Genomic DNA, 15,126 nt, shown 5'->3' with positions numbered 1-15,126 from the left:
GTAGACCAGGCTGGCCTCGAACTCACAGAGATCCGCCTGCCTCTGCCTCCCGAGTGCTGGGATTAAAGGCGTGCGCCACCACCACCCGGCCTGACTCTTCTTTTATTGTTTCTAGTAGACCAAAATAAATTCCCAAATAACAGAGCCTTTAAGAATCAAAGGCGTGTGTTGTTGAATACAGAGAAATAAATTGGTGGCCAACTGGAAGCTTTACCACTGCTGACAAGCTGGAAGGTACCATGTGTTATACCAGACAAAAAAAAGTAGCTATTAGTATCAACTAGATACAAACACTCTGACTCACACCAGCAATCTGCCTTTTGATATACTAGCACAAAGATGTTATGTGCTAACCAACCACTTAAAAATAGATTTAAGGTTGACTCACTTTAGTGGAAGCGTATGAGACACTGTTAATCAGGTCAAACACCTGAGACTAGATAGGACATGGGCTCTAGGCGGAAACCTTACTCTATTATTCTTTAGGGGAGTATAGCAAATAAAATGATTCCAAAGGACATATTGCACTGATTGACCCCTATTTGAGACGCTTCTTTTTGTAATGGTGGTAATGAACACAGACTTATAACTGGATACTCTACAGTGAAAGACATTGGAGTTCTCAGTACTACTTGAATGTATTAACCATACTCATACTGCCCTCTTGAAGATTCAGGGATCTTTACAGAAAAAGAGATGAAAAGATTATAAAAGCCAGAGGTGGTGGATGGCTCTGAGGAACCTGTGCCTTCTAGAAATGACAGGACTGATGGAAATATAGCTCACAGAAACAGAGACAGCACATGGAAGGCTTACATGGTCAAGACAAACAAAGTTTTAACAGGGAGAAAAAATCCCAGTGATAACAAAGAGGCTATGTGAAATTTGTATCTAATGAGAGAGGGAAAATCAGTTTCTCCAGGGGAGTGACAGAGGGGTGCCAATCATCGTCAAGGACGTCTAGAAGTCGTTGTCTAACACAAAATGTTATACATATTTTTATACATATTTTTGTGTGATTTTAATTTCATTTTGTTAATGTTTATGATTTTATTGTTTTTAACTGTTTGCTTTGATTATAAAGTTGGGTGAGTTGAGAGTCAGGGGCAATTATTAGAGAGGATGGGTAGAAATGTAATAAAAACATATTGTACAAATTCGTATTTTAAAGCCTTCATATGCACACAAAAAGCAACGCACAGTAACCTACAACAATAAGTCTAACATGACCCAGATGATGAATTGATAATATTAATTCATGATAGTGTAGAAGTTTCCATAGGAAGCAGTTGTAAAGCTCAAATAGATAATGTGCATTCATACCAAATATTTGTCTGATGAATAATAAGCACAAATTAAGTTGAAATTGTCTTTTATTTATGTGAAGACAAAGAATGAATAAAATTCCATGAATTATTTAAAAGAAAACAATAGCTTATGTCTTCAGCTAATAGGTTTATAGAAAGTAAAATAAGATAAAAAATGATAAATAGGTATAAAATAGCAGTTGATAAAGTAATTAAAATAACAAATAAAATTGGAATCTTAAACTTAAAATGACATGCTGGAGAAATGTCGTCATTGTGAAGAGCAGTTGTTTTGCAAAAGACATGGATTTGATGCTGAGATCTCATATGCTACTCTAAAACCATACATAAGTCTTTTTCCAAGGGAAAAATCACCTCTACAGGCACCAGAAACACAAGTAAAATATATAACGACATTCAAGCAAAACAGTCACACAAATAAATAAAATAAGTAAATCTAAATACATTAACAGCAATAATAACTAGAACAGCTTCTGTAAAGGTACCTATTTACATAGTGACCATAAGAAGAGGTTCTAAGAGAGATTCCTAGACAGAAGTCCATTCTCAAGCTTTAGAGGATTTTTTTTTTTTGCAGAGGAATGGATGGAACTTACATTCATCCTTATCTTTTTCACCTTTCCTCCTAGACAGGCTCCATTAAGCTATGAATGAAACTTATCAAAGTGTATTTACAATGTACCATGCAATGCATCAGTGAATTCAGCCTGGCAATTTCCTGATGGAGCGATGATATGACTGGGATGAGCAGCTGTGTCTGCAGCTGATTTGCAGAGCAGCGCTGACTTTGATCGCTGAGGAGATTGGCTTTTCTGCCCTGCTGACTAAGGTGAGCTGCCTTACAGATTAAATGAGAAACAAGTTTCCAAGGACTGCTTTATTCGTGTCTTGCCACTTGAACCAGTATCTTCGGAGGGTTAAAATACACTAAGGAACAGAGTTCATTTTCAAATTACAGTTTTCTATAAATAATTGTAAAATTGATAATATTAATCTGAAGATATAACAATTTTATAAGAGCTAACAATAATTCAACTCTGAAGAAGTATAACCAAGTGAGTTAACACTTCTAATTGGAGCCAATTAGAACTAATTATCAAGACTATTTTCAGTATACTCTCACTTACATTTAGCCAATAGAAATAATTCTTTCAAAACACCCACTTTATTCATAGATGATATCAATAAAATCAAAATAAAATGATATCAATCAAATGTGTAAACATATATTCATCTGTTTCTTGTCTTTTTCTTTTTTTTTTTTTTTTTGGATTTTTCGAGACAGGGTTTCTCCACAGCTTTTGGTTCCTGTCCTGGAACTAGCTCTTGTAGACCAGCTGGCCTTGAACTCACAGAGATCCGCCTGTCTCTGCCTCCCAAGTGCTGGGATTAAAGGCGTGAGCCACCACCGCCCGGCTCATCTGTTTCTTATTGTGGAAAATTAGCTATGATCATGCAGATGGTAAGAGTTCTTCATTGTCCTCAATGTCATTAAAATTTTTTGTACTTTACTGGTACAGAAAAACTGGCCCCTATAAGCTTTTTTCCCCGAAAATCTAATACTGTCTTAAATTGTATGAACTTAATAAGGTTCAGTACTGAGGTGACCTCAATACAAGAATGCTGCAACTAGATTGTAAATGTATTAGTAACAATACTTAATCCCTGCCCTTCATGTTTCTCAATGGAGATTGTCCGATGCACTCTATCATAAAATACCATATTCTTCTATTCTATTGATTCTCTTCAAGACAGTCTTTTCCTCCAATACGTCTCTTAAAATTAACCCTCTTGAATTATCGCTTGTGCTTATTCCATACTGAGCTTTGGTCCTTCTGTATGGGGACATTTCTCCTTAAAATTACCACATACCATTACGCTAATATTCTCTTGCTTTATTAGCTTTCCTACATTATTATATAGCTTAACAAACAAGGAGACATGCTTCCCTAATTTTTTTCACAATTTCCTTTATTCCTGTTCTTTCAAGAGAGCAACTCACTATTCATGTTATATCAATATAAATCATTAGGAGAAGGATAGAAGAGATAGTATACTTTTCAGATAAAAAAAAGTATCTGTGACATACATTGTCAGATAAGCAGTCAGATGGATAAATTCACTTCAACATCTTTAGCTTAGAATACATTTTATCTCAACTCACTTCTGGGCATTTATTTTCCTGCAGAAGTATTACCTGAGTGATTGCTGAAATGGCAAATACCCAATGCCATTGTTGCTTATCTTGAAAATACGCATTAGATCAGACACAAGGAATCTGAACTTGCCATCTTTCCAAGAGGAAATCTGAACCTATTTAAAGGTTTGGAATCTTTCTATGGTAATTGTCTGTGTTCTTATTGAATTATAAAATTGAGTGTGTTTTGATCTTAAGAACAGAATGTAATAGTTAAATTCATATAACAAGGCTGTTTTGTAGTTAAGAAATTTAAAAAATAAAGAACATGTAAGTAATAAATAGATCTAAAGGCTCTATTGCTATAAAATTATTGGTACTTCCTAATAAGTGTAAAACAAGACTGTTGTATTGGAAATCTATGGATGTTACATAAATTAGTATAATAAAGCTAATGGCAGTAACTAACCTTGAATTCATTATAAATCTATCATGCCGAAATCTAAAATTCTTTCGCACAAATGTAAGTATTTTGAAAAACAGTTATTTTAATCTTTCAGGATTCATTTTATATGCATTTAGAGAAAAAATAAAAGAAATGGAATTCGTAACATGAAAGCAGATAAAATTCAATGAGCTATATTCTAAAAATGCTGGACGTATGAATAAAGGTGAGGCAAAGGGCAAAACCGAAGAATCAAATGAACCTGAATGCAAGGAGAGCAACGTGGATGAGCGAAAGATAAGGTATTAATAAACATGGCTGACAGAGAGAAGGCTGACCTCCAGCAAGGAAGAGATCACAGCATAGAATGGCAAGAGTAGTTGAAAGCTGAGACATATCTGCTTTTTGAGATTCAGGTTCTCAGGTATTTTTCTGTTGCTTAGCAGTTGCATCAGAAAACATATTAACATTTTTATACAATAAGATTTAATATCATTTAAGATATTTCTTTAAATTTTTATCATTTTTTCTCTAAGAGATTATAACTCCAAAATTTCTCCTTTCTCTTTCTTTTGTCAAGCTCTCCTATATACCCCTACTCACTCTCTTGAAAATTCATGGCTTCTTTATTTCTTCATTAATTGTTATTACATGCATATATATGTATATATATATTTATATTTATACACAAATATATTCCTAAGTATAATGTACTTAATCAGTATAATGTTACTTCTATGAATGTTCTCAACATCGACCATTTGGTATTTGATAATCAATTGCTGTGTTCTTCCCCGAGGAAGACTATTTCCACTTTTCTGCATGCCTTAGTTGTCTGTAGATTTTTTTTTCATAAAGTTAAGTAAGGAATCACTCACTATCTCCCATTAACTTAAGCATGGATGTTGATGTTGGCATTGCTCAGCTCATGTGTAGGCAGTCATGTTGGTCAGACCATATGTGTGAGCTTCTGACATGATTAGAAGATGCAATCTCACAGCAAGCTACTGATTTTATGTCTCTTTCAATAATTCTGCTCCTTCTTATATAATCTTACCTAAACACCTTTCCTTTTAGTCACTAGAAAACAGGGTTATTCATATTTCTGGCAAATTTTGATTGTTTGAAATATTGATGGGATAATTTGAATCAACACTATTTTTTGTTTGCTTACCTTCTTTAAGGAGAGTATTCCTTCCCTGGTGTCTTTGTCTGTGGAGATAGAGAATATCCCAATCCCATCTCCATTAGTGATAGAATAAGTCATATCTGCATTTGAGCCTGTGTCTGCATCATTTGCCTTTATTTTTCCAACAGCTGAACCAACTTGAGCAGACTCAGGAACATACAGCTGATAGTGTTCTGAAAAAGATTTCATATTAAAGTCACTTACAATAGCTTTTATGGAGTACATATCTCATATGAAAACAATGACTAGTATCTCATCAACTTCGTCAAATGACATTGCATAGAATAAACTCATTGGTCTCTCTTAATCTTTTAAAGTATTTTATTAGGTTTTTTACATGTGACAGTATATATAAAATAATTTGAGTACTATAATATGAATTATTTCATTATTTATACAAAACTAAAGAGAAAAATAATAGGAAATTCTATATGGAATAAGTTTTGAATTAGTCAATCATAAATTTAATCCCACTTTACTTTCACTTCCCCTTGGTGTGAAGTTCAAATATGCAATGATATTAATATATGTATATGTATTTATATATGCATGTGTGAAAGAGTATATGCTTTAAACTTAACAAGGAAAAGGAAAAAATGATACCACAAAACATAGGCTATAAATTTATGAATAATTTACTTACTAAAATACATAAGCAATAGCAATAAAAATTATGAAATATATTTAGAAATTTATCAAATATTTCTAATTTTATCTGTAAATTTGTTCACAACTAAAAACAAATCAGTAGGCCAGCTGAATAATGGAAGTCCATACACATAGTGATGTATTGTGTTGTGTGGTGACTTCAATTTTGACTGTTGATCCAAAGTGTAAAACATCTTCACCCTATCACTATCATTGCTAATGATTTGGAAATAATACTAAAAGAGAACTGATGCTTTACTGATATAAAACTTGAGTTGGTGTTCCTATAGTCATTTAAATAGCATTTAAATAATCAAATTAATAATGATAAGCAAACAATATATACTTATTAAATATAAGGTTTGGAATGAAGATACTCTAAAAGGCTAACAACAGCTTCATCTAGAAGGCATTTTTTTCAAGGAGGGGAAGAAGCTTTCTCTTGACTTGTGGACCATAGAGACCATAGATGCTGCTCAGCTTAGGTTCCTGTCATTTCTATTGGTTCGCCACCAGAACACAGACAATGAGAACCTATTGTTAAAGACTCATGCTGTTGGTATCATATAGAAAAATGAGATTGTAATCAAGCAGGACATTTCATATCCAGCAGCCATGAGTACTCCTCACTGTCCAGGTTTTGTGGAGCTTAAGATAACATACAGTTTCCTAGAGAAGAAATGCACCAAACATATCATCCGGTTACAAATCTCTCTAAGTAGAATACTAACCAGCCATATAATATGTGTCTGCTGTGAAACAGGAGTGTGCCTATTATGGAAGAAGCTGAGTTTCCCCTAAATCTGAGTCTCCACAGGACCGCATCCACACCTGGCACTGCAAACTCCATTAAGAGCCTATAACAGGGAGGACACCCAGAGGAAGCAGCTGAATTGTATCAGTTCTCCAAATTGACATATTTTCTAATCACATTCTGCATATATAAAAAAGTCATAGTCAATTACTGTTCTCAGCCTTAGTCATAGAAACCGCTCTTTCCAGTGAAATGTGGTGCCTGAGAAAGGCTTATGGTTGTACTCAATTGGTGTTGAGAAAGAGCAAGTTAAGTGCTCAGTCCCAAACAAGACAAGTATACCATTATCACCTGGGCATGGTTGAACATGATGTCAGAGAGAGTTGGAAAAATTAGGAGTCAGAATATAGGTAAAAGGACAGTGAAATAACCATTTTCAGGGCAGTACACAACCACTTCAACCGATCACGGATTCATAGTACCTTCAGATGCCCGTAAGGGCTTGGATAAGAATGGTCTACAATAATCAGACATGGAGACATGAGAGTTAGACAGCTTTAGCCATAACTGAGAAACTTTTTTTTTTGATAATAGATTAAAGCAAGTGGAAAACTGCCTTCACTTTTGTTCTCCCAATGGTAACCACACCTTGCTCCAATGGCTAATTACCATCTAAAGGTCAGACACATGATACTGGTAAAACTAAACTGGTTACACATAAAAATGTAATGAATCTAGAGAGAGATCCAGGAGTGAGGAGGAAGGGTTGTGAGGATTGAAAATGAGATTTAAGCCAGAAAGAAAAAATAGAAATTCTCATACCTCAACCGCACTAACAAAAAGTAAGAGGGAGAAAATCCAAATACAGAAATTAAAGATGAAAAGGAGGGAGCTTACAATAGCTACCAGTGGGGCATTAATGTTTCACCCTGCATTCAAAAAAAATTAAAAATTCTAAAAAGGTTACTTGATGAATTTCTAATGCATGTAACCTACCATAAGCATCACCACTGTCATCATCATCACCACTGCCACCAGTACATCTACAACTAGTAATGAATTTGAAGCATTAACTAAAAAGTTTCTTAGCTAAAATCATCTGAATCCAGAAACACGAATATGTCCATTGGTGATTTCCAGTAGCTCTTCATAGAGTAACTGAAATCACTTCTTCTCATATTATTATTTTTTAATTTATTAAGTGTTTAATTTTAGAAAAAAAAGTACAAAGTCAACTGAACATGTAGGAGTAGGCACGTTCATTGCCCTAATTTTTTGTCTTTACATCAAGATTATTTTATTTATTTGAAAACGAAGAAACACCTCAAAATTCCATTTAAGAAGTCAGCACTAGAGCGGTGGTGGCGCATGCCTTTAATCCCAGCACTAGGGAGGCAGAGGCAGGAGGATCTCTGTGAGTTCGAGGCCTCACACTAACTACAAGAGCTAGTTCCAGGACAGGAACCAAAAAGCTACGGAGAAACCCTGTCTCGAAAAATCAAAAAAAAAAAAAAAAAAAAAAAAAGAAGAAGTCAGCACTATTTTTGTGCAAAACCAAAAAAAAAAAAGTCATGAGGAAAACAAACAAAAATAAAATATTAGATCAATATATCTGGTGATCATACACACATTTTTGTAACTAAAATGCTTGCAACCATATTCTTATGAACACTTCAAAACATATTCACCACAATCAAACTGGTTTTATTATAGATATGGAAGAGTAGGTCATTATATGACAACAGGTAGCTTAACTACATCACAAAAGTGGACTCAAAATTTAGTGTATAAGATAAAATCAATAGGTTTTATATGTCAAAATCAATCCTATAATGACATTTCAAAAAGATACAAAAAGAAATGAAAAGTCTCATTGTAATAGATACAATATTCAATATTGTACTAAATAGGGAAAGAATGAAAACATATCATTAATAATAGGAAGGAGATCAAGATGCTAACTTATTGTCTTATGAAATATAGTGTTTGAAAATATATAGTAAGAAAGAAACATCAAAGAAATAAAGGAGGAAATTGAAGTACACAAAGTTCTCAAAGGAATAAAAGTGACTAAGAAATATCTTTGAAAAATGATGATCATTCCTAGCAATTAAGAAATTACAATAAAAACATCGCTGGCATTTCATTTTACACCAGTCAGTGTTGTGAATATGAGCATAGTCACCGATAAAAAAAATGCTGGGGACATTGCAAGGAAAATGGAAAGCTTATTTTCTCTAAGTGGAATTATAGACATTCTAGACAGCAGTGTGGAGCATTCTGAGGAAACTAAAAATTAATCTACCACATGGCCCAAAATACACCACTAATTGACATATGCCCTAAGAACTTGAAACCCAATTCCGTAGATATTTTCTCAGTCATGTTTATTGCTGCACTGCTAAAAATAGGTAGAAAATAGAAAACACCTAAAAGTACTTCATAAATAAATTGCCAATGAAATGTGGAATATGTACACTATGAAGTACTATTCAGCTCTAAAGCAAATGGAAATCATAAACTTTAATTTATGTAAATGCATGGAGCAAGAAATAAGTTCTATTGGGTGAGATTACACTGTCACATGATATGTCTCATCAGGGGATCAGAAAAAAGCAATATTTTATACCTCTTAAATTAAAATTATAATTGTTAAAAAATACCTGATATTCTAATAATTTTGGAAGATTTCCCAAGGAATTTAAAGGGAAAGAAGCGTCTGTAATCAGTTCTCTGAGGTGAGCATACCCCTATGGTCCAGTCCAAAGACATGAACTACTGCATTCCTTGGGACATTACTCATTCCATGACTGAATACCACATTTAGGTGGATTTCTCAATAAAGTAAGTCACAAATTCCTTCTATCACACAAAAAGCTATTTTATGGTATTATAGAATCTGTTGAATATGCCGTTATATATTTATTCAAACATTCTTTATTTTGAAGTCTGGAAAAGCCATCCCTCCAGTCTACTTCTTCAAGCTCAAGTTTGCTTTGTTTATGTAGGGTCTTTTCTGTTTTGATATAAAGTTTAGATATTTTTTTCTATTTTAGTGAGGAATGGTGTACTTAATTTTATTTCTTTAGATTTTTGAGGTTTTCATTGCATTGACGTTTTCCTCTCCTTGATTAGATTTATACAAAGACATTCTATTATTGTTGATTTACTGTAGATGGGAGTGTATCTATGAACTTTTCTCGAGGTGTTCCATGCTGGTGTACAGAAAAACCGCTGATTCAGAAGTTGATTTTGTGCCTCACCATTTGGCTGAAACTGTCAATTGTTTCTAAATGCTTTATTGTGCAATAGATTAAGGATATTTATAATACCATCCACAGGTGAGTGCATAATAGCACCCACAGGTCAGTGGCAACTATCAGCTGTTTAAGTAGACTTAAGGCCCATTCAATGAATGAAAGCTATGCCGGTACTGGAACCTAGTCAGTTTCTTTTGACTAGGATATTTGTGAACTGTAGAAAAGAATCTATTCTTACTAATGTGTCACACCAGAAAAACCCTTATTACATTCTAAATATTACACTTATTCTCATTGGTAATTTTTTGCTTTTCTTTACATCAAACAGAAAGATATTACTGAGCTGAATGGCCAGTAGCAAGGCAAGAGAAAGGATAGACAGGGTTGGCAGGCAGAGAAATAAATAGGAGGAGAAATCTGGGCTAAAAAGACCAAGGAGCTAGAAATAAGGGGCAAGCCATCAAGTCACACAGCCAGACACAGAATAAGAAGGAAAGAAAAGATATACAGAAACAGATTAAGGTAAGCCCAGAGGCAAAAGTAGTTGCAATAATTTAAATTAAGAAAAGCCAGATAGAACCTAGCCATGATGGCTCACTCCTTTAATCCCAACACCCAAGAGGCAAAGTCATGCCATCTCTGTGAGTTTGAGACCAGCCTGGTCTACAAAAACTAGTTCCAGGATAGGTTCCAAAGCTACAGAGAAACTCTGTCTCAAAAACTCAAAAATAGGAAAAAAATAAAGAAAGAGAGAGAGAGAGAGAGAGAGAGAGAGAGAGAGAGAGAGAGAGAAGAAAGAAAGAAAGAAAGAAAGAAAGAAAGAAAGAAAGAAAGAAAGAAAGAAAGAAAGAAAGAACAAAAGCAAGCTTAGGCCAGGCATTTATAAGTAATAAGTCTAATCAGACTATTTGGGAACTGAGTGCCAAGTCCCCAAAGACCAAAAAGAACAAAGAGTAAAGAGTAAAAACAACTACAAAGTTTACTGTAAACAGTTGCCCTGTGATCTGGGCTTTTTTGCTTCAACTTGTGCAGCAGCTTCAGTACAACATGACAGATCCTGGGGTTTCTATGTAAATTAGAACTGGTTTCCATTTAGTGTTGAAGCTGTATTAACCCTGCGAAGTGAGTCACTCTGTGCTCTTAAGATTTTAAATCAAGAATTGGCATTTTCATAAGTATCAAATCTAAGATGGAATGGTTTTGTTGTTACTGTTGTTGGTAAATAAAGGACTAAACTTCTGCATTGAAAATCTGTTGTCCAGAATAATATCTTTCATTACTTGTCTAGCATCTTTTATTTTAATATTATGTTAACTTATGTGTGTCAATGTGTGTGTGTGTGTGTGTGTGTGTGTGTGTGTGTGTGTGTGTGTGCGTGTGCCTGCACATGAGTGTAGATGCCTGGAGAGGTCAGAAGAGGACCTCAGACCTGTAGTGATAGAATTACAGATGGTTGATAAGCCTTATACCTGAACCCAGGACAACATATAAAGAACACAATTCCTAGTCACGTAGTATCTGTTAACTCACCATGTAAGATCTTTAGATAATCTGCTATAATTTCCTCATCACCTGATGCCTGACCTTGATTTTAAGTTATGTATATTACGTGTCTGCATTTCAAATTCATGAAACAACCACAGCTAGCTCTGCTTCTATCCTCTTCAACTTCATCTTCAATTTCTCCCCCATCATAGAATTCAGAGTCATTCTGACCTCCTCTAGGCTTCTGTTTAATGGAATAGTGTGTGACTGTGTCTCTTTTCCAGATCATCACAGTTATTTGATAATCAGCAATATGGCTTCTTCCCATTCTGATAAATCACAATTTTGTTGGAAAGTGATTTTGACTTCCTTTGTGATCCTTTGAAGCTACAGCTTAACTAATCTTAGTTTTATAACTAATCTGTATTTGAGATCATGTCATCCTTCCTGAATGTAATTGTTCATTTTTAATCCAACATAAAAAATATATAACTTTTTTTTACTAGGGAAATCAGAAGCAATTGGAGTATTAACACTTGGTTTAATTTCAATACTGTCTATCAGAAAAGATAATATATCAAGGAGAGAGATATACATGATGGGGTGACCAGCTGACCACTCACAATATACAGAGTATTTATTGGATAAGCATGCTTTCTTGTGACAATATGCATTGTGCTGATCCAAAACAGTTACAGGTGTAACCATCAGAACCTCAGGTCACAGAGCACTGCAACAGACACTAGGAGGAAGATTTTGTTTGAAATACCGTGAGGAATGGTGAAACAAGAGAGCATAACATATACTTAGAAAACTGCTTGAAATATTCTGGCGTAGGTCTGGAATAAAATTTAACTTGCAAAAACATACAATATTTATCAACTGAAATAAAATTAAGAGATTATGATGAGTTATACTTATAAAATAAGATTAAACTAAATACAATATCCATTAGAAATATTAAACTTTCTTTCAAATGGAAAAAATAAGGATAAAAAAAACCACTTATGAGTGAGTACATGTGATAATTGTCTTTGTGGGTCTGGGTTACCTCACTCAAAATGATGTTTTCTAGCTCCATCCATTTGTCTGCAAAATTCAAGATGGCATTATTTTTTTTTCTACTGTGAAGTACTCCATTGTGTAAATGTACCACATTTTCCTCATCCATTCTGCAGTCGCGGGGTATTTAGGTTGTAAACATAAAGCAAAGAAGAACAGCCCACGATTCACAATCCTAGAGAACCTAGGCAACAATGAGTACTCTGAGACACACATGGATCTAATCTACATGGGAAGTAGAAAAAGATAAGATCTCCTGAGTAAATTGGGAGCATGGGGACCTTGGGAGAGGGTTGAAGGGTAGGGGAGAGGCAAAGAAGGGAGCAGAGAAAAAATGTACAGCTCAATAAAAATCAATAAAATTAAGGATAAAAGCTACAAAAACAAGGGATTCAAATGATAAGAATTAGATCCCTAAAGTGGAGGTAATATAACTACTTGTACTAAAATATTAGTTTTGCTGTGAATGAAGATTAGACCTTCTGTGACATATTGTGAAGCAACCACATGGGACTTTCAGCATTATATATATATATATATGTATCACATTAACAAAACTCTTTCCCATTTTGGAATTCATTTGTTATATTGTACCATATTAGCACATTTTTCTTTTAATGTCTTCGAATGCTTCCAGAATTTTAGCACAGTAGCCAAACCAACCTCATTATTCCCCATTTTTGTTTCTGAATGGGCTATAATTTCATGCACCATATGAGATCTTTTCTCATGATTTCTTTGACTTCACTGTGAACTGGTAATACTTTTCTAAAGCACACTTCAGAAATACAGTCCTGATGGGTAATGAAAAGGTATTTAGCTCACCAGCCCTTGACCACTTTAATATATATATCCCTTCCCCAAGCAGTGATAACTCTAATTGCTTTTATGTTGTCAAGAACTAGAAAGAAGAGAAAAAGTTCAACACAATGACTTTTAAATTGGAAGTATTAGGGAAAGGTTATAAATTAAGTCTGTTCATTACATTTAAATAAAAGGGAGGAGATCTTTATCTTGAACCAAAGCTCTGCATTAGAAAGTTTGAACACAGCAGAGTATTCCATTACTGAAATTTGTGCTTAGTTAATGTGGCTGCTAAGTTCACTGGGAATTGAAAAAGCAGAGAAGTAGACTCATCTATCGAGAATACAGATAGTATAAAATATCCAGCTTAAATAATACTGATAAAAGTATATCTACAAAATAAAGGGCAATAGACTGATGATGCACATGCAACAGGTATAGTAGTATAATGACTGGCACATAAGTAAGAAACTTGAATAGATTGTGACAGAATTTTCTCACTGATCAATACAGAACGTTAAAAAGGGATTACATGGGGAAGTGCCTATGTGCATCACAACTTAACTACATAAAATATAAGAGAATACGTTATAAAAGAAAATTCTGTTGAATCTAAATTAAAAGAAAAATGTGTATAGGATAATATTGCAATCAGATGTTTCAAATAAAGACAGGGTTTATTTACTCTAAGATGGAATGATTACAAAAATTTTATTTTCTTGCTATACATATTCGATTAATGGAAAAAGAAATTACTTAAGGTCCTAATTTAGTGTGATATAAAGAAAGCATTGACACTAAAGTCAATTGCAATGGTCTGTTAGGAAATATCTTTGAGTTCTGTGAAGAAAGATGAAAATTACAAAAGTATAGACTAAAAAAAATGGAAAGCTCTTACTTGTTGGATCTATCTCACAATGAGGTAAGGATCTGCATACGCTTTCAATTATTGAGAGATTCCTGGACAACCTAGTGCTCTGTGAAAATGTAGCTTTATTATTGGTTGTTTTTTTCAAGTAGCCTATCATGATATCCCACTATGTAAATAGCTATTTGATAATTATGTATCTATATATCAACAGAATCTTAGTGATACAAAGTTATTCACCATTCATCTTAACCTTCAGTTTTAATCAAAATCAAAACCATTTTTTTTAGACAAGACAGAATAAAAGATTCTGGTTACATACTGCCTTCATCTGAAACCTCTAAGTCCATTTCTGAGTTTGATGGGGTCCCAATTTTTTTTATCTGTTCAAAATGCTGGAAGTGGAAGAAAGCCACAGTACATTCAGTTAGAGTAAAAATCTAATGCTTCCTTGTCAGAGAGAGCAATTACCCCTTTTTTATAAACTAATGTTCTCACACCAATATTGTTATCTGACAAAATAATTAAATTACAACTGCATGTGTCTCATATCTCGATTCATCTATATAAACCATATTATCCACATGTGACAAAATTTCATTATCATTTAAACATCTTTTAAAATCTTAACTGACTTATAAATGCAGTAGTTTTTAGAGATAGAAATAAGGATTGAAATATGCAATTTTACTTTAAGTAGTTCTTCATTCAGCCTCTATCATGTATACCCTAAGTTTAGGGGCTATTTAGAACTTAAATATTAAAATATTTATGAAAAAAAAAGGTATTGAAATGTATGAGATGATGGGGAGGGTAATAGTAGGAGAAATGGGACTGAGTATGTTTAAAATGCAGTAAGTGAAATTCTCAGAGAACTAATGAATATATTCCTATAAAAGTGCTCTAATGTAATACAAAAGACAGAAACTTTCATGTTACAAGCTGAAAAAATTATATTCAGTTACTCTGCCATGATCTCCCATTACTTAAAATTTTATTGTCTTTACTGACATAATGTTTATACTTATCAGTGCAATATGAGGTTTCAATACATTTACACCTTGTATAATATTCAAGTAAGAGAACTAATATGTCTATCACTTTACAAATCTGCCATTGCATTTTTATTTTTAGAATATCTAAAGT

The 15,126-nt window shown here is 33.7% G+C and overlaps 1 protein-coding gene across 6 annotated transcripts in view; it reads right to left on the bottom strand.

The window, feature by feature from the left end:
• The window catches only part of Cdh18 (cadherin 18), a 769,132-nt gene that overhangs the window by 65,622 nt on the left and 688,384 nt on the right, over positions 1 to 15,126 (bottom strand). For all 6 annotated transcript variants that reach the window (XM_026783735.1, XM_026783736.1, XM_013349758.2 and 3 more), the window contains one exon: positions 5,085 to 5,272. In XM_026783735.1, coding sequence (XP_026639536.1) covers positions 5,085 to 5,272 — 188 coding nt within the window. The remainder of the gene's footprint in view (positions 1 to 5,084; positions 5,273 to 15,126) is intronic.

This window comes from Microtus ochrogaster, chromosome 19 (assembly GCF_000317375.1).
Source record: "Microtus ochrogaster isolate Prairie Vole_2 chromosome 19, MicOch1.0, whole genome shotgun sequence".
In the NCBI taxonomy this organism is placed as follows: Eukaryota; Metazoa; Chordata; class Mammalia; order Rodentia; family Cricetidae; genus Microtus; species Microtus ochrogaster.
This window is presented reverse-complemented; position numbering and strand designations above follow the sequence as displayed.